Source organism: Drosophila simulans, chromosome 3R (genome assembly GCF_016746395.2).
Source record: "Drosophila simulans strain w501 chromosome 3R, Prin_Dsim_3.1, whole genome shotgun sequence".
In the NCBI taxonomy this organism is placed as follows: Eukaryota; Metazoa; Arthropoda; class Insecta; order Diptera; family Drosophilidae; genus Drosophila; species Drosophila simulans.
The window spans coordinates 20074572-20094778 of record NC_052523.2 but is presented as its reverse complement, the minus strand read 5'-3'; the positions used below and the strand labels follow the sequence as shown (position 1 = coordinate 20094778).

At 41.5% G+C, this 20207-nt stretch overlaps 1 protein-coding gene and 1 non-coding gene across 2 annotated transcripts in view; both read left to right on the top strand.

Annotated features, from left to right (window-relative positions):
* LOC6729297 (protein pellino) overlaps positions 1 to 18371 on the top strand; it is a 32828-nt gene extending 14457 nt beyond the window's left edge. Inside the window, exons 2-9 of the mRNA XM_016174842.3 lie at positions 9149 to 9241; positions 16343 to 16574; positions 16921 to 17112; positions 17180 to 17368; positions 17428 to 17526; positions 17589 to 17742; positions 17803 to 17980; positions 18052 to 18371. Of these exons, the coding sequence (XP_016035937.1) occupies positions 9149 to 9241; positions 16343 to 16574; positions 16921 to 17112; positions 17180 to 17368; positions 17428 to 17526; positions 17589 to 17742; positions 17803 to 17980; positions 18052 to 18178 (1264 nt within the window). The 3' untranslated portion in view covers positions 18179 to 18371. The remainder of the gene's footprint in view (positions 1 to 9148; positions 9242 to 16342; positions 16575 to 16920; positions 17113 to 17179; positions 17369 to 17427; positions 17527 to 17588; positions 17743 to 17802; positions 17981 to 18051) is intronic.
* A 1546-nt stretch (positions 18372 to 19917) lies between these two features.
* LOC120285123 lies at positions 19918 to 20082 on the top strand. Its single transcript, XR_005544436.1, has one exon. It is a non-coding gene; the product is annotated as a U1 spliceosomal RNA (small nuclear RNA).
* The last annotated feature ends 125 nt before the right edge of the window (positions 20083 to 20207 follow it).

Below are 20207 nucleotides of genomic sequence, written 5' to 3'. Positions count from 1 at the left end.
GGGGGGGCGTACGCTTAGCGTGTGGGCGTGGTCGGGCAAGACATTTGCCTTGGCCATTTTATGGCTTCATTTCAATTTAACATTAATTGGTGAATGTTGCTGATTGTTGCCGCTGTTGTTGTTGCGCCTGCATTTTCATAGTTTCGCCTGCGGCCGGCAATCAACAAGCAGCTGGCATCTCTCCCGCTCTCTTTCTCTGGCTACACTCAGAGAAAAATTTGCTGTGTAGTCATAATTGGTAGTTAGGAGTTGGAACCAAACTTAAAACTAGTTGAGAATAAGAATTGTGACCCATAGACTTTAAAAATTAAAGATCTATCTATATTATGTAGCATATTTCGGAGTTAACTCATTCTCGAGGTGTAGTTTTCGATTGGTTTTCTTTTCCCCAGGTGTACTGCCTTATTTTCCTTTCGCTCCTCCGCGTCCTGCGCTCTCCTCCACTCACCACACCGCTCCACCAGGCCGCCCATGCTCCACTGGCTCGGCTGTGTCTGCGTTTTGGCCATGCAGATTGTTTGCTGGCTGGAACATTTTCAATGCATAATCAACAGCAACAACATCCAGCTACGTGACGAATTACGTGCAAAATTGCTACCCAACAGCCACATCGACGAGCCAAGTGTTGCCCTTTGTGCAGCTGCTGCTGTTGCTGTTGCTGCTGCTTTTGTTGTGGATGTGGATGTTGCTGTTGCCATGACGGTTCTCAGCTTTTTATTAGTTTTATTTCATTTGCGATTCAAAGACCTCTTTCTAATGCGCAAAAAACATATTCTCTTTGCGCTGGATCACCACTTGGAGGAGTGTCACGTACATTGTGTCTAAAGTTTTATTGATCCTCCCCTCCAGTCTTTTTTCGGCTTTATTCTCAGCTGTTAGTTTTGTATGGGAGTTCTTCTTTCTGGTACGCATAACGCATAATTTTTGAATCAAATTGCAATTTTCGTGGCTGCCAGAGGTAACACCCCTTCTTAACTTCTTTTTTTCCTGATTTTTTCCTTTGGAAACGACTGAGTGGCTGTTGCGCTTGCAGGTGAAATTGTGTGCAGCGTAACATATTATTAAATTGCCTTGATTATGGCCAGAGAGCCATCGCTTGGAGCTCCGGAGCCGGGCTGGTCAGAAAAAAAAAAGAAAAAAAAAATAGCCAATTTGAAACCGCCCGAGTATTTCCTGTCGTGTTGCCGCTGTTCCTCTCCGCTGGCCGGCAATTAAAGTGTGTAAACATGGCCGACAGAGCTGGCCAAAAGTGAGCTAAATCGACTGTCGGAGTGGCAGACGTTTGATCATAAATCTTAGAGTGCCGCCAAAAATAGAGTCATTCTCTCGGAAGGGGGATACAAATGGAATGGACTCGATTCAATTCAATTCGATCCGATGCGAACCGATCCAATGGATGGATGGATGCATGGCTGCCTGGGCATGTTCAGAACAGCAGAACAGGAACGAAAAGAGCGATAAAGACCAAAAATAAACCCGCCACACAAATGCAGCAGACAACAAAGAAAACGAAGGAGCCTCAAAAATGGGGAGGTACTGCATTCGAAAGCAAAAGAAAACTATTTTCGTAGCACCGATCTGGAAATACTCTGGGATATGTCGGGCAGTTCATTAGAGTTCGGTAATTAAAGGTGATTGATATCGTTGAGTAAATAAAGGGCAGCTAAAGTAGCTTTATAAGCACAACTATTTTAAGGATCAATATGCTTAAAATCATTTTAAGTGGTAGAGGAAATCTTTTAGCTGCAGTATAATCCCCATCTATAGGCAACCCCTAATGTGAGCATTTTGGTTCCATTACTAGAGCTCCATTTCATTCACGGAATTACCTTATCGGAATTATCGCTTATTGGTAACGCCACAAAGTAAGGGTATCGAAAGGTTTTTGCCGCTCTAATGATTGATCTACGATTAGTTGAGCAAATGGAGGTTCTTCCTAATGCCCTCTGGAGTGGTGGGGATTCGGGTTGGAACCGATCCCAACCGAACTGAACCATTTATATGGGTCAATAGACTGACGATCGATTGATAATGGCTTGTCAGATAATTGTTGTGCCAGTTTTTCCCTTTTCCAATTTACTTCTTTGGCTTTTTCGTCATAAATAGAACTTATAGATAGAGTTCTTCATCAACTTTCAGGAAAGTAGGGAACCTCTCGTTTAGATTTATTTATTGTTATAAAATAGGCGATAGCTTGCTTTAGTTACTCTATTTCCTTGCTTTTAGTCGATGTGTTTATTATGTCATAACGATTTTAGTCACGCATCTGTGTCGACAATTTTCATAACTTTTTCTTTATTGTTTTGCTTTCTTAGCTTTTCTTTGGCTTTGTTTCTGCTGCGTTTGCTTTCGCACCTGCAATGTAACGCTTTGGTTTTTCTACACACACTTTTCCACTCGCCTTTCATTTGGCCAAATTATGTCACTTGTTGTTTAAATGCTTATTTAAACAGCGCCAAAAAGTTTCAATTTCCGTTTGCTCATTAGGCCGAGGCGTGCTGTTGGTTTTTGGGCCGTTTCGAAGCACTTTACAGGGGAATTGGGAGGTGGAGGAGGGCCCACATAATTAAGCGCTTTCCGACCAACTACGGGCCGTCAGAGGAACCGCCCACACGCAGCGGTAGAAATAACTGAATGTACTGAACTAACTGAAATAACTGAAATAACTGAATCAAACTAGCTGCGATTTGGTTTCGCCTATGCTGCTGCACATGCAAATACCCTGGAATATGGCAAAAAAAGAAAGAATGATGAACAGTTGGCAGTGAAAAATGCCAAGTAATGCTTATTAAACTAATTCTAAGTGTAAGTTTAATGTAAACTATGCATACATTTTAAGAAGGGTAGCACATAGTCCTTACCTTGTTTCTATCACTACGAGTATTACCTATTTTCTCTTTGCGGATGATTTATTCTTACCTTCTAATATTTTTTGGGTGCTAATGAGTTTAACAACCTGTGGCCATTTATGACGAGAAATTCGAAAATGGTTGTTGAAAATGAAGTGGGAATACCGAACAATGGTTTAGTCACCGCAAAGTAGATGAATCAGCTTGAAAACCGAGCGAACTCATTGCTTTCATTTCGAGAGCTGAAGATACTAGCATCTTTTAAGTTAACTTGTCTGTTTTCCCCACACTGCGCAACTTGCTTCTTATCAAAGTCCAAAAGTGTTATCGCACAATGAAAAAAAACAAAAAGTGCATATCAAACTTGTGAACCCATGACATCATATACACAGAGCTAAAAGAATAGATGATGAAATGGTTATGGCACATGCAGTACTTCAGTGTCTTATTTTTGCTGACCGTTCCCAGATCCATTTAGAGGGGCAGAATAATTAAATGCCATCATCTATTGAGAAGATGGTGATGTGGATGATGATGATGATAATGGGAGAATGGTTTCTATAGTCGGGCCGGGCAAATATCGTTCCCTTCGTTCTCCACTGTTTATTTCTTTTATCTATAAGCTTGTCATTAGTTTCATAATCACGCATACTGGCAGCAAAAAGTCGTGCCCAGCTCAACCCAGCACTTGGCATTTGTTTATTAAAATTGCTGAAAGCAACGCGAGCGATAATGACGTTTGGCCGTAAAAACCAAGAAATTAGCATATTCATGCTTTCATTACGATGACAAACTGCAGTGAGGCGGTGATGGAAGCAGTTCGGTTTTTTATGCCACTAATGCATCCCAGCCAACTAAGGGTCCAAAAGTGAGACAAAACAATGCACCAAATCGGAGCAGACAACTTGGTAATGGAGGCTACCACTGCAGGAATAGAAACACTCCACGAATGAAAAGCGAAATGGGTTGTTGTTTCTCCATCTTGGCACGCCGCGTGCTTTTTTTGTATTTATTTTTAGACAAAAAACGAGGAGGGTAAAAACTAAAAACGAATACTACTGTCAGTCGGCAAAGGAAAATCCATAAACTGAGGAACATAATGTAGCCAAAGCTTGAGGAAATCTAGCCACGCAACGATCAAAGGGTTCCGAAAATACTCTTCTTACTCTTCTTGGCCAATAGAAGTTTTTAGAGCTAACAATAAATAAAGTGGATTCTAAAGAAAATATAAATTGTCGTTATATTTAAAGTTAAGATAAGATATCAGCAAAGACTTCCTGACTTACATTCACTTTAAACGAAATTTTTATTTATGGCATTAGAATGTTGATACGAAGTTTAAAGCAACCAGATATTTGGCAGGCTAACAAATAATCCGATAAATAGATAAATACTACTTATTTATACCAGTTTGGATGACTAGAAATATTCATTATACCTCTTTTTTTTGCGTAGAGTCTTTGCAAAAAAGTAAGAAAACGTGCTCAAGAGCAGCTCAGACGTTTGCTTTTTGCCAAGTAAACTAAATACACTTTTTCTGTTTGTTTGTTTAATTTTAGTCAGCTTTGTTTTGGTCGCCTGGGTGCTGGAGTAGTGCAAATTTGTTTGCCAAAAAAGCAGCTGGGAAAGGCGAGCCGATGGCAAAAATATTGTTCGAGACGTGCGGCTGCATAGGCAAACAAAAAATCCAAAAAACTGGCAAGATCACAGGGAGCAGTGCCGGACAAAAAAGTATAACTTCCATTGTTCAGTTTGGACATGTGTTTTGTACAAAAAAAAAACAAAAATACAATACAATATAAGACCAAACTAACAGCGACACCAAACAAGCTGCTTTTAAATGAAATTTCTGCTGATTATGTAACAAACCGAAAGCGAGTGTGGGACAAAGAAAGAGCTATCTTTGTTGTTTTTCCAACCGGGTGCTTAAAGAAAAGTGGTTAAGAAATTGACGAGCGGCAATTTGCATAAATGGAATTAGTGAGCCGCCGCTAACAAGGCTTAAAAAACCCAGCCCAGACCCAAAAACTCTTTGACCCTGCCAGTCGATAACAATAAGTTGTATCTGAAAGATACACGATCCTGCGCTCTGTATATTCTACGTGTAGATATATATTTTTTAATTCTAATGAATTACTTATGTTCTGATTTAAATGCACATCTCCTTGCAGTCCAAAGATCGTTTAAGAATGTATGTATCTGAGCTAGTTTCATGGATAATTTGTTGCTTGTGTATACATTTTACTTGGCTTGCTTATTTTTTATGCTCCGCAATTTGGATGTTCTCTTTTGGCCATTCTTTGTGCTTGAATTTCGCTGGCAAAACGAGTTTTTTTCGTGAATGTTTTTTGAAGTTGTCTCAATGAGAGTTTCATTCTTGAAATGCAAACAGCTGTGTGCCAGAGACATGTGCACAGATACAGATACAGATGCGGATATGGATACAGATACGAATACGAATGCGAATGCGAACACTGAGATACAAGCACTCAGATACAGATACATCCACGGCATGTGAATGGGCATGGGAAGCATGAGAAGAGCCCGGCATTTCGCCCATCAGCTAACCCAGGCACAGACCGCAAATTTAACCATAAAATATGGTAACGAAACACCTGCTCTTACCTGCGCAAAAAAAAAAGTGTCGTCTGTCCGCCCTTCTCACCTGAGTGTGTGCGTGTGTATGTGTGTGGCTGCCATTGTTTCCCTCCTGTTTATTGTTTAATCTGCCATTGCACTTTGCTGGTTCTTGCATTTATTTGGCATGACACTCGAGGGGCGACACTGCAGTTTGAATATTCCACTAGCACTTCTTCGCCCTACTCAAATTTCAAATGCTACGGATGAACAAGAAGTGGAACTATCTATTTCTGCACTTCAACTGCACTTCTCCACTGTCGCCGCATGTAAATAGAGCCCCTACTTTGCTCCATTCACTCCTCCCCTGCTGTTGACGACAGGCAAACTCGGAGATTTATGAAAGTTATAAATATAGTGAGCCAGCCAGCCGACCAGTCCCCTGTTGCCACCGAATCTGGAGCAAACGAAGAAGCAGATGCAGCTGCCATTTGTACTGGGAACAGCCAACCGAATTTGATCGAAAACTTTGCCCGCAGAATTTTATTTTTAAAGTTTTGCCATCGTTGTCGCATTAAGTTATGGCCCTACTTTCCTGGTTTTCCTGGTTAACCACAGCACTGCAAATGATTATGGTAATCTTCATAACGAACTACAATAAGTTGTGTCAACTTAATATTTAAGAACGTACAGTTCGAATGAAGTTAGATTGATACTAGATACTATAGTTAGATTTCCCCAAAGTTCAAAGTACCTCCTAGTACACTTGGTGCACCCCCTCTGCACAATTGATTTCTGTGTTTCCATTCCCGCTGACCTTTCGACTCTCGCTGCCTGTCGCTTGTTGCTCTTCACACATTGGACCCCGTCATCCGCAGACCCCGCGGTAAACTCAATTAGAGGTGCAGCCAGACGCTAAAAGCCTTCCGAGAGCTCATTTGGCGGGCGGCTGTCGCCCACCTGGGCTAATCAAATGAGTGCAACGAATACGTGGGTTACTTTGGTGTAATAATCAAATTAATTTGCATAAGCTGCGATGCGACCCCGTGACATTAAACCGTTGCGGTTGCACTGCTGCCACATCCATAGGCTATGGTCAGGTCACCTCGGTTGCCCTGATTTCAGAGCCCTACCCTTGATGGGGGGTCCTGCTGCAGTTTTTAGCATGCAATCGCGTTGGAAGGGGCGCTACATATTTGCCCTTTGCGTTAGTTTGAAAATTTATTGTAATGCGATTGTGTTGGCCAACTATGGGTCTCGTTCTGGGCTGTTTGCTAGCATGCAAGGCAAACCGGCGAAAATCGATGCTTTGAGGGCACTGTCATGCAACTGGGAGGTAACTATATATAATGGAACATACTTTTACGCCCATTTCCCCACAAATACCAGCTGCATTTCTACACTTCACAAAATCAGCTTGCCATGTACAGAACATTAAGGTACAATTTTTGTAGGTTCAGATATCCTGATTTTTTTGAGTGCAGCGAAAACCTAAACACACAGACACGAAAATTGATTTCCCTAAACAACAGCAAAAGTACAAAACCGAAGCCGGCACCGCAGATACAGATACAGATACAAATGCAAATACAAATACCAGCACAAACTCTGGGGTCGCGCCATCAAAGATATCGTATCTCATGGATGCCCCTTTTAGTATCTGCGGATAGCTACATGTGTACGTGATTTTTTTTATAGCGTACACAGTATTTTCAATGTACTCCTGCTTTATTTTTTTGCCAGCTTTTTTGGTTGGGCCGTCGTAATGTGCTTGGTTTAGTTTTGAAATTGAAATGTATGCAAATAGTGGCATGTTGCCTTTGAAAATCGATAAATTCTTTGATGGCAGAGAGCACAGCTGATTGCATGTGAAGTAGTCACGCAAATAATGGGGGACATGGGGGTTTTAAAGCCCTCCAAACTGTTGTATCAAATAATCAAGATTTATGCGATTTGTTAATGAATTCTCGCCTCCATGCCCCAAAAGGGAAATAAAGTACCAAAAATGGAAAATGTTTCAATTGAAAGTTGAGTAATATGATGGCCCTAGATGGGTAATAGTTGTTGGGAGGATTGTGGGACTTTTCTCATGGCTACACGCATATTGTGTAAATATTTACTCCGATTCCAATAGTGATCACATCTCGAATTATTTGTTTGCCTTTGTTTTCCCCCCAATGTTTGTTTGTTAATTGAATTCAATTTGGACAGCAGTCAAATGACAAACTTTCATTATTATTAATCAGGCCGGGCTTAATCAATTTAACCCAGTTTATTCTCGGCTGCTGCTAACGGGTGGGTGGTCCCATTGTTCGAGTAGTAAATGTGGCCTAATTAAAGCTACTAATAATTGTATGATAAATGGCATTCATAACTAGTAATTCCCTAGTTTTAATACATTTAATACAGTTTAGTTAAATACCACAGTTGTACCAATGTGGGCTTAATATATTTGTCAGTTCAATAGGTATAACTTGGTGTTGGCTAACAAGTCCAAGTTCCAATGCCAAATGATGATGCCAAGCTGTCCAGAGCTCATAGACAGGACTGTACATCAAGCCAGAAGATATGTCTGTACATATCTAAACAAAGTTGCAGCGCTAATTTGAAGCCAGCAAACAGAGAGGCAGACAGGGCGAGAGTGATGAGCATTTGCCATTTCACCTTGCAACGCGCCCAGAGTCTGGGTGGTGCACCACGCCACACCATGGCTGCCACCCACTGCCGCCCACCGCCCCCTGAAATTCTGTCTGCAGTGCACATTTTCAAGAGCCACCCCCTTTGGTTGCGCCCATTCAGCCCACGCAAAAGGGGAGCAAGTTTAAATGCAGCGAGCAAAAATCAATGCAACCCCAGAGCAGCCCCACCATGCAACACCCCGCCCCCTGGAACCCCTTCGAGCCCCTTCGAACCCCTTTGGCACCTCCGCCGGTAGAGTACATTAAAAAAAAAAAAGAAATCCATTTGCCATGTTTGTGAGTGGGCGTGGACCGGCGCCATGCTGGTTTATTAGATTGCCGTAAATAAGTTTACGATGTGCCCGAAAAAATAGCCAACAAAACTTGTATTAGTTGTAATAAAAATAAACCAGCACAACCCACATGCTAATGAGAAAATCGTTACTGGGCGCAATTTTCCACCATTTTGGGATATAATTAACCCTCTAATTATGCGATTACGTACAAGTTGTCGATCTTGGTGCAGTAATTTGAGGCAGGATGGAAGGTGACACACTCCTAAGACTTCCAAGGGAAAACTAATTACACTTGGAGAAAAGGAAAGCCAAGATGAAGTGCAATGTTTTTTTCACTGCACTGCAGCGGAGACAGAGCGGAGCCATTTCCTCATTTGAAATTCTAGAAAACCAAGAAGTTGCAGAGTAATATATATATATATATATATAGAAGAAAAGGGCGTCCCAAGGCAAGTGTGAGCCACTGAGATGTTGAAAATGAGCAATTTCTTTGGCATTTACTTTGAAATTGTTTTGCTTTAGTTTTCTGCTTCTGCCATTTTGCTACTTTTTTTGTTTGCTTCCCCCCTGCTAACTGAGAAAACTTTTCCTTTATTGTTTTCCTTTACTTGCATAACATAATGGCTGAGCTGAGTTGTAGCCATTTTCAAAAGCATTGTGTGAATTACCAAAAATAGGAAAAAACCGAAACCATAACCATGTGCATTTCCATTAAATATGTAATTTTCAATTCCATTTTCACTTGCAGCACCGACGGCACTGAATCTCCCATACTGGCTGAAGACGGTGGCGATGGTCATGATAAACCGCGATTGCGCTACGGGGAACTGGTGATACTCGGGTAAGTCCAAGAAAATAATAACAATAAGGTTGTTCTTGACGTAAAGTACATTGTTTATACTATAATTATACGGCAGAGTTTGCCGCTTGCCAAGTGCTGAAATGGGCACTTCAAGTCTTTGAGTTCTCTGTTCTTCGATTTAAAGCCTTTTACTACAGGGCTATTTAAAATAAAACAAAGGCTAAGTCAATAAAGTACACAAGTCAATTAAGATATTGCAGTTGTTGCAGTTTACTTTCGCTTTTTCTAAAGTACGTGAAAGGATTTACCCACTACTAAGATCATTTACCTAATTTATGAAGGTTAAACAATGACTTTAGGTATATTTAAACACATAAATGTTGCTTGTGGGCTTGATAATCTTATAATTACTTGAATCGATAGTAATACTCTCGAATTATGTCACTTTGCTGATTAACATCTAAGCAGCTTAAACGGATTACCTACTTTAGCATACGAAGATCAGAGATTAGCTAACCAGTTACATCTGACACCATCTAGCCAGCACACCAGCCAAACCGAATCTTTTGACAACCTATTACCGTCCATCTCGGAATCATAAATTAAGATTCACTGCACTTTTATGGGATCTTCAGCCGAGCCGCGCACACCTAAAAGACCCACCGATTCCGGCCACCAGCTCCAATCAGTCAAACGCGGCTCCATCCAATCCGCCGCTTACAGAAGTTTAAGTGCTGGCTCTGTAAGCATGAAGCTAGAGACACATAAATTTGATCCACGCAGCGGTCCGCCGGCGGAGATTGATGATTCTGGCCAGCAGCTGGGACGGATGATTGTAAATCTTGTTGGTGGCCGGCGGGAGGGGCCAACCGGCTAAGCGCTTGACATTGTGCTGTTTGGCAACGCTTTGGCGCTGACTCACAGCCAAAGTGCGACTCACAGACTCCGGGAATGGGTCGGTCTCCAGGCTTGAGTCATTAGCCGAAAGCGTTCCGAGCTCGAGCTGCAGTTCCAGTTCTTTATGTGCCAGTTGTTGTTGGCATTTGTTATCTTAACACTTTTTAATTGGCCATAGGACAAAGGCGGGGCTGGACAAAAATTAAGGGAGCGGAGACCCTGTGTTGTTCCTCATCAATTCCCCATTTATCACGACAACCATGCTGGTCCCCCGAGCAACATGTGGTCACTCATTGAGGATTCCCCACTCCATGGTCACGGTGTGTGTGATATATGATAGACAACCGGACGATGATTGCTGGACAACAAACCTCGGCGAAAGATGCCGGACTCGTATGAACACTTGGATTGTTGTCAGCAAATCTGAAACTCTTAATTGTTGTCATCAAAATGAGACATAACCAATTAACGAACTGAAAAGCACAATGCTGGCCAAATGTGGGCATGAATAAATCCAAAAACCAAAGTAGCCTCACATTTACAAAGCAAAAGGTCAACATGTCCCGAGGGTTCAAACGTTGGGCTGTAAACATGGATTGGATTTATGTTTTTCATTAGTTTCACAGGTACTAACCTTCGGTTCTGGGAACTTTACATCACGCACGGAAAGATGATTGTTTGTGGATAGATAGATCAGTTTAAAGAAATAGATTTTGGAGAATTTCCTAAATTCTTATTTTTATTACCAACACGGAGGAACATGCTTGCTTGTCAATGAAATCACATAAAATATTATTATTGGCATTTTATGTCTGATCATTAAGTGAAATAAAAAGAGGCATTAAGAAAGCTATGAAAGGAACCTAGAAAACAGAATATTTTGGTACAAAAGTACCTTTCTTATAGCTTTATTCTAATTTGGTAAATCATAAAATTAAAAGTCATAAATATGTACTACATTTTAAGGAGAGAACAACGATGACCATGAACATATTTTTTTTTTTTTTTTTTTTTTTTTAATTTTTATTATTTATTGAATCTTCCCTTTGTGTTAAGAGACTAACAATAAGTGTTCAAATCTTAATCTAACTTAATTAACTTTCACTTAGTGATAGTTTTTTTTTTTCATTAATGCCCTAATAAGTTTATTGCTGGGCTGGGAGGTCGTTGCGGTGCAGCCGGCTTTGACTGCATACTCGGATTAGTTTTCTTGCGAGGGGATTTGTATGGGTGGTCAGCTTTTCGTTATACTTCGTTTTTTTCTCAGCTATTACTTCGATTACTAATTTGATTTTTAGGTCTCTGTGTATGTTTTCGTTTCGAAGGTACCACGGCGCTCCAGTGATAATTCTCAGAATTCTTGACTGTGCTCGCTGAATAATGTCTATGTTACTTCTGGATGCGTTGCCCCACAGCTCGGAGCCATAAGTCCAGATAGGTTGTAAGACGGAGTTGTATAGAAGAGCTTTGAACTCCAGACTAAGTGGAGAGCGAGCATTTATGAGCCAGTGGAGGTTCCTTGCTTTAAGTTTAAGATGTTTCGATTTGGCTTCTATATGTTTGCGCCAAGTGAGCCGCCTGTCCAGATGAACTCCCAGATATGTTACCTCGTCGGCTTGTGGAATGCATATGTTATTCAAGACCAGTGGTGGGCATGTTTGTTTGTTTAAGGTAAAGGTAACCTGCTTGCATTTTTGAACATTTATTGAAATTCTCCAGTCGGCAAGCCATCGTTCTACAGATGTTAAGTGTCGGGATAGAAGTGCCGTGGCTTTTATTGGGCATTTCGAGCGACTGAGTATCGCGGTATCATCGGCGAACGTGGAGGTTATTAGATTGTAGTCTATGGGGAAATCCGCCGTATACAGGGTGTATAAGATTGGACCCAGTACACTGCCTTGCGGCACTCCAGCTTCGATTGCGCAATCGCGTGAAGTGCTTGTATCGCATCTTATTGCAAACACTCTGTTATATAGGTATGACTTCAGTAGCTTATGTGTGTTTTGGGGCAACAGCTTGATTATTTTAAACAAAAGTCCATCGAGCCACACTCTGTCAAATGCCTGCGCGACGTCTAGAAAAATGGCTGTGCAGTATTCTCGATGTTCAAAAGCAGTACGAATTTCTGACGTGATTCGGTTGACCTGTTCGATGGTTCCATGTTTTTCTCTAAAGCCAAATTGATGTGTTGGAAGTGTGTTGTTTATTCTAAGATGAGGGCTAATCCGAAGGAGTAGCATTTTTTCAAACAGCTTTGAAAGACATGTTAGTAAGCTTATCGGTCTATATGATGATGGCTGCGTTTTATCTTTTCCTGGCTTTGGAATCATTACTATGGTCGACTTTTTCCATTTTTGAGGGAAGTATCCAAGCTTGGCGATTGCGTTGAACAACAGGCAGATGTGAAGAATAGCACACTTTGGGAGTTCAATGAGCATTCTTGGAGTTATTAGGTCGTAGCCAGGCGATTTTCTTGGGTTCAGTTGCTCTTTGATAACCTTTGCTAGTTCACATGGTCGGAATTCAAAGGGTTCTTGAGGATCTAGATTGGCTGCTATTAAAGGAGGGAGAATAAATGTGTTGGTAGAGGGATTTGGTCGGAATACATTTTGTAAATGGTCAGCGAAAGCACTGGCTCTTTCTTCATCACTTCGAAACCAGGTGCCAGAGGGACTTCGGAGTGGCATAATTGGCGCTATTGGAGTCTTTAGGTTTCTGTGAGCTCTCCAAAGAGGGTACTTAGTGCTGGTGGGAGAGAGTTGCTCGATATATGAACGTTGGCTGTTTTTTTCCTCTTGTTTGAGAGCATTGGTAAGCCTGCGTGTGGCTATCTTAAGCATGTGCTTAGTAATTGGTGATCTATTAGACTGCCAATCCCTTCGTAGGCGTCGTTTATCTAATACCAGCCGCTCGATTTCGCGATTAGTTTTGATGTAGTTTGGTTTTGCATACGTCACTGGCGGGGTTGAAGCCTTTGCAGCCGAAACTAAAATGTTTTCAAGAGTTTCCGTTGACTTGTCTATATCCTCCTTTGTAGATAATGCCGTCGTTAGTTCTATGTGTGAACAGACATACTTTTGATACCTTGGCCAGTTTGTTCTAAAATTTGTGAGTCTATACGGTGGGTCGACGATGTGGGGGCGAGTTAGCATATTTAGAAAAACAGGTGAGTGATCTGATGATAAATCTGCTAGTGCTTCGGCGGTGACCATGTTGCGGGGGACATGTTTAGTAATTGCAAAATCGATCAGGTCTGGGATTTTTCTTGGGTCTGCTGGCCAGTATGTAGGCTTACCCGGGGATACATAGTCTAGCTTGTTTTCTGGCTTCGTAAGCGCATTGTACAATTGCTTACCCTTTGGCGACACAAGTCGAGATCCCCAATGGGTGTGCTTGGCGTTATAGTCACCCGCTGCGATGAACCTGTCACCTAGTGTGTTAAAGAATTCCATGAATTGATCCTCAGAGATTGGAAAGCGCGGTGGGCAGTAGACTGCGGCTAGAGTCGTTGAACCATTGTTGAGTTGTAAGGCTATGGACGTAGATTGTAAGTAGTTTTTGTCAAAATTGTTTAAGTGGTGGTGTTTTATGCGATTTCTGATGAGTATTCCAGTGCCTCCATGAGCTTTACCATCTGGATGATTTGTACCATAGAACAAGTATCCTGGTATATGAAAATTGTTTTTATTTGTGAGGTGCGTTTCTGATAGTAGCATTACGTCGATGTTTTTTTCGTAAATGAACTGTGTGAGCTCTTGTGTATGCCGTGAAACGCCATTTGCGTTCCACAGAGATATCCGTAGGGAAGCCATTATGGGGATTTTGAAGATACAAGAAGTTGAATCAGGATATTTTGGTTTTTCATGAGCTCTTGCAAAGTATTTTGCATGAACGTCATGAAGTCTTTCATGCTTTGCTGTAGGGATAGCATCATAGCTTCGATGCCACTTTGTTGTGTTTGTTGGATGTTTGTCGGTGTATGTTCGGAATGAGCAGTTCTTGTCGGTGGGGCGGGCACTTCTAGTCCGGATTTTAGGGCGCTAGCGAAAGAAATTGTTGGAGTAGTGCTTGGGACAGTTAGGGGTGGTTGAAAAATCGGTTGCGGAGAGTAGAAATTGACTTTGTTGTATGTATGTGCTGTGGCAATACGTTTGTTTAGGCGGCTCTTCAATTCTTTGTACACCACACAGCCTCTGTAGTTTGCAGTATGTTTTTCCCCGCAGTTACTGCATTTCTTCACAGACTTATCGTCCTTGTTTTTGGGGCAGTTTGCGGTAGTATGAGGTTCGCTACAGACAACACATACGGACTTAAGGGTGCAGTATGCCTTGGTGTGGCCGTATTCTTGGCAATTAGTACATTGAACTGGATTGATACGTTTGTGCGGCTCCTCCACGGTGATCCTCCGATGTAGCAAGTACTGTAAATTGTATATTGGGTGCACTTCGTTTTTCTTTAGTGCCTGGAGCTCTGGTTCGAGTTCTATTTTGAATAGTGGCTGCGGAACTTTGTCTTTGTTTAAAATATTAATAGCTGTCTTTGCAGAAAAGTTTTTGGCCTTCAGAGCCTCAATTATCTCAGCTGGTGTCACTGTTGCTTCAATGCCCTTAAGTACTACCTGTAGCCCTTTGCAACTTTTTAATTGGTATGTGTAGTAGTTTTTACCAGCATCATTTAGGTATTTAGTCACTATACGGTGGTCTGCTTCTGTTTGGATCTGTAGTTTTATTTCATGAATATTTCCTTTTTTAAGTGGGATAATGTGGAACTTGCTGTCACCAATCAAAGCAACGAGTTTATTTACAAGTGCATTTGTACTTTGTTCTCGTATGAAAATTGGTGGAGGCCTGGTCTTTTTTGGTTCCCCTACCGTTTTTTCGTTGGGTTGTTCGGTCGCAGAATCAGCCAAGATAGCATATCGGTTTGAATTATTTACTGCAGAGTTTTCATTGCCGTTGTTGGTTCGATTGATTTTGGGTTGATTACCTGCCTTATTGTTTTGAGGGCTGAGCTTTCTCTTGATTTGGATGTAGCGATCCATGCCAGTCTGCACAGTCGAAATCGACTTCTGCTTTTGTTTTGATTCTTCTTTACGTGCATTATTGTTGTTGCAAACGGTCAGTGCTGCTGAATTATTTACAGCTGGCACAGCGATAATTAGTTGGGCCGCTGACGAAGTTGATGTTGTGGCAGTTGCCAGTGAGGTCACTGCACTCGTTATTGCAGTGTTACAGTTACCCGGGACGGTCGTTTGGCGCTGCGAGAGGAGCGGGGTAGGAGAGGCGGTCTCTTCGCTCCACGACTTGTGAGCCGAAGCAGGCAGAGAGGGAGAGCAAGAACGCGGTCTGTCGTTCGCTGAGGGCAAAAGTTTCGAGTTAGTTGAAGGTGAGGGTGCTCGATCACCGATTTGCGGTGAGACGAAAGAAAAGTATGCATTGTTGCGTTGTAAAGAGAGCCGGCGCTCGTCTTGTTCACATTGTCGCTGAGAACGTATGTCGTTTTGATTCATTGTTCTAAGTCCACATATAACAATTACCAGAACAATATGGAATAATTATTTATTTTAGTAAATAATTACTATAGTCAATAATTGTTAGTTGTGCAAACTGCACTTTACACTTTGTGTTTAACTTTCACTATACTGTTGTAGTTTTTAGAACTTGCTATTCGTAGCTTGAAAGAAACACACCTTGCTTGCTTGGCCGAACTTGGTATGAACCATGAACATATTAACACTTAAATTCATTTGCCGATTAATCTTAAAAGATTAGAATGAAGCCATTAAACCTTATTGTGTGGCTCATTTTGTTACCTAACTTTTAATGTTTGGACACATCTGCTATGGGGGTTTGTCCCTTAACAAAATGAGACACCTTTTGCAGCCATCAACACTATCGATCCCAGAGTCAATAATATATCCATTTATTAGAACAGACATTCATGGGCAATTGCATGGTTTGTGGTCTAGCTAATGTAGCAAAAAGACCGAAATAGCCAAGGGAAAACAAAAGCTAACCCGCAATTCTTTGAGTTATTAGTGGCCATTATCTGGGCGAGGCAGGGAAGTGTGCTCTGCCCACTAATTGTGTAAACATATTGCCGACGCAGAACTTGACCCACAAAACCGAACGAATTATATTTGTTGAGCAATAATCCCGCATGCCAGCTCTCTTATCAACTCAGCTTGCCCCACATCTGTCAGCAAATGTATCTCACACTAAATCGCTATCTGTCTCGTTGCAGCTACAATGGTTACTTGCCACAGGGAGATCGCGGTCGACGACGCTCCAAGTTTGTGCTCCACAAGCGGACGGAGGCGAGTGGCGTCAAGCGGTCCAAGCACTACATCGTCCAATCGCCACAGACCTCGAAGGCCATTCTGGATGCCAATCAGCATTCAATCTCGTACACACTCTCACGCAACCAGGCGGTAATCGTGGAGTACAAGGAGGACACGGAAACGGACATGTTTCAGGTGAGACAGCCCAAAGGTTTCTGGGCCGCCCGGTCCCCAGAGCTTCGGTTTCACGGTCTGACTTTGATGAATGTTGTTTGGCTAATTAGAGCCGCCAAGGCCCAGCAATAGTGCCCCGTTCCTGGAGGTCAAAGGTCTGCTCTGTTGACTTCTGGCCTTAGCTGGTCTCACAAAGCGACATTCAATATTCATATCAGTCTGGCCAGCAAAGTATCTCTTCCTGACTGACATCACAAGTGTAATGCCAATATTCGTCATTTATTTACTTTGTGATATATTGCCTAATCATTTCCTCATCCCCCATATTGCTCACACTCGACTAATCATGATTGCTGTTCGCCGCCAGGTGGGACGTTCATCGGAGTCACCCATTGACTTTGTGGTGATGGACACGCTGCCCGGCGATAAAAAGGATGCCAAGGTTATGCAGAGCACAATTTCTCGGTTCGCCTGCCGCATTCTGGTCAACCGCTGTGAGCCTGCCAAGGCGAGAATATTCGCCGCCGGCTTCGATTCGAGCAGAAATATATTCCTTGGGGTAAGTCGGCTGTCCATCCGGTAATCTCCTGCTGATTCTAATGAGATTCGAACTTGATTTTGCACAGGAGAAGGCCACCAAGTGGCAGGACAATGTGGAAATCGATGGCCTGACCACCAACGGTGTGCTGATTATGCACCCCAAAGGATCCTTCTGTGGCGGCAATGCCAAGTGCGGACTATGGCGCGAGTGCTCCGTGGGCGGCGACGTGTTCAGCCTTCGCGAATCGCGTTCAGCCCAGCAAAAGGGGCAGCCGGTAGGTGAACTTTGAAATCCAATTCAATCAGTTAATTAAAATTCCAACTTTCCAACTAGATCTATGACGAATGCAACATTCTGCAGGATGGCACACTTATTGATCTCTGCGGCGCAACCTTGCTCTGGCGTTCCGCCGAGGGCTTGCAGCATTCGCCGGTTAGTATATCAATTACAAATCAATCTTATTGCCTAGAAATTAAATAATTTATTGATTACAGACCAAACACGATTTGGAGAAACTTATCGATGCCATTAATGCCGGTCGTCCACAGTGCCCGGTGGGCCTGAACACGCTGGTTATACCACGCAAAGTTAACATTGGGGATCAGGTGAACCAGCCTTACGTGTACTTAAACTGTGGCCATGTCCAGGGTATGTTGTAATGATTTAAGATATTTTAGCAAAATGATCTAACTCTCCCTACTTTGGCAGGCCATCACGATTGGGGCCAGGACGAGAACACTGGCGCCCGCCGCTGTCCCATGTGCCTGGAACTCGGTCCGGTGGTCACCCTGTGCATGGGCTTGGAACCAGCCTTCTATGTGGACGTGGGCGCCCCGACGTACGCGTTCAATCCATGCGGACACATGGCGACTGAAAAAACTGTCAAGTGAGCGATTAAAGCCAGTTGTGACTAGGAAATGACTCTACTAATTGTGGGTTTATCTTCGAATCTTACAGATACTGGGCCAATGTGGAGATACCTCATGGTACCAACGGATTTCAGGCCGTCTGTCCCTTCTGTGCGACGCCCTTGGATGGAGCGACTGGCTACATAAAGTTAATATTCCAGGATAATCTAGATTAAATATAAATTTAATGGATTAACAAATGTATTTACGTCTATATAGATACTGTAGTAATTGAAAGATGTCCAAGTTTGAAGCAGGCATTAAAACTAGGCTTTATTTATTATCATTAATTAACATTTAACGGCAACAGAAAACGGAAACAATTTCTGAATACTGAATTAAACAAACACACAAGAGGAACAACTTTAATTGAAGAAAATGTTGTATTTGTTGTGTCTCTGGCTGCTACAGTTTTGCATTATTCGATTGCTACTATATAATTACTGCATTATGTTTAGCAAATCAATGCGATTAATTACGAAATGAGCAATGCCGCTTTCATCGCCCCATTATACACCCCATTCACCGATCGAAGTTGCATGTTAATGTTTCATGTTTGGTTTCCCCCACTGTATAATGTAAAAATGATTTGAAATTATGAAAGCGAGGCATACAAACGCAATGATCAGCAGCACACATCAACCATACGAATTAATTGAAATTGCATAATTGTAAAAGTTGAGACCGAATGTAAATCGCAGATATATTTATTGTGTATAATTGTGTAAAAACAAAAACAAAAGATTGAAATGTAATCGTTGAACCTAATTATTCGCAATCAATTGCAAATACCCAACATTTGCTATGGAACGGGCAACTAACCCATGAGCAGCAACATCATTTACGTATTTCTCACCAAATCTAGAGCTTACATTTAGATCGATGAATGATCGAGGAGGAGAACCTAATACACTTATAAACAACAATTAAACTTCAGCAATTGAAAACATGGTAAAGCATTATTCTAAATAACAAATAATAATGAAAAGTAAATATACAAAAACCGTATAAACAACATGTACAGTTTCGAAACTCTGTCAACCAATACGTATAAAAAGCGAAATCACGAAATCGAACACATTAAGTATGATAGCATCGTACGAATGGCTAGATCTATATAGGTTTAAATATATCTGCAGCGATCTATGTATGTTGATATTCATTTTCTGCCCAAATCGCATTATACATTACTAAGTTAGTTAATATTACACCTTATTATTATACATTACGATTATGTGTATTATTATTTTGTATGCATTAAACACATTTGTGTGTTCATTCAATTTTGCGTTGCGGTGTGTTAACAAATCACAACATTGCAAAACAAAAACAAAACAACAAAATAGTTCATAATAAATACAAAATGTAAAATAAAAACTTTCTAGCAATACATAAACTAAATATGAGTTTTTACTTCTGGTGGAGGTTCAAATTTTGATGTGGATATGGAAACTCTTCTATGATTAAACATTCGGTTTAGTCTAAGCAATTAGGGAATGATTTTGAATATAATTTATATTGCAAAAAATTTAGAAGTTGGATGGTTCCTTTGAAAAAAAGTATTCATGTGAACAAATATCTTTCCTTTTTTTTAATTCAATACGAACACTTTTCTTTTTATTCCTTAAAACATTCCTGAGTTGCAAGTAGATTTTCTTGGATTTGCTTGATTTAAAAAACATACTTTATTCATTTACGATCCTAAATGTTTACTACTACATATATATTTGGCCGGAACATTTTTTTACCTCCTATCAACTCAGCTGGGTCTGATATGCGAACGTTCAGTGCGCATGCTAGTGAATTTTGTGTGGCATACTTATAGGGGTTCTTTATTTCGCCACGCGTTCGTTGCAATTCCCAACTGGTTTTAGCCGCTTAGGCATGGAAACCTTGCTGCCGAGCAGCGATAAGCATACTTACCTGGCGTAGAGGTTAACCGTGATCACGAAGGCGGTTCCTCCGGAGTGAGGCTTGGCCATTGCACCTCGGCTGAGTTGACCTCTGCGATTATTCCTAATGTGAATAACTCGTGCGTGTAATTTTTGGTAGCCGGGAATGGCGTTCGCGCCGTCCCGACATTCATAATAAATCTAAGCTAAAAATAGTAAAACTGTAAAATATAAACAAAGTGTTATGAACAGCTCTAAATGTAGTTTGGGATTGAATTGACAAGCAATTTGTTGTGCGCCCGTTGATTTTGAT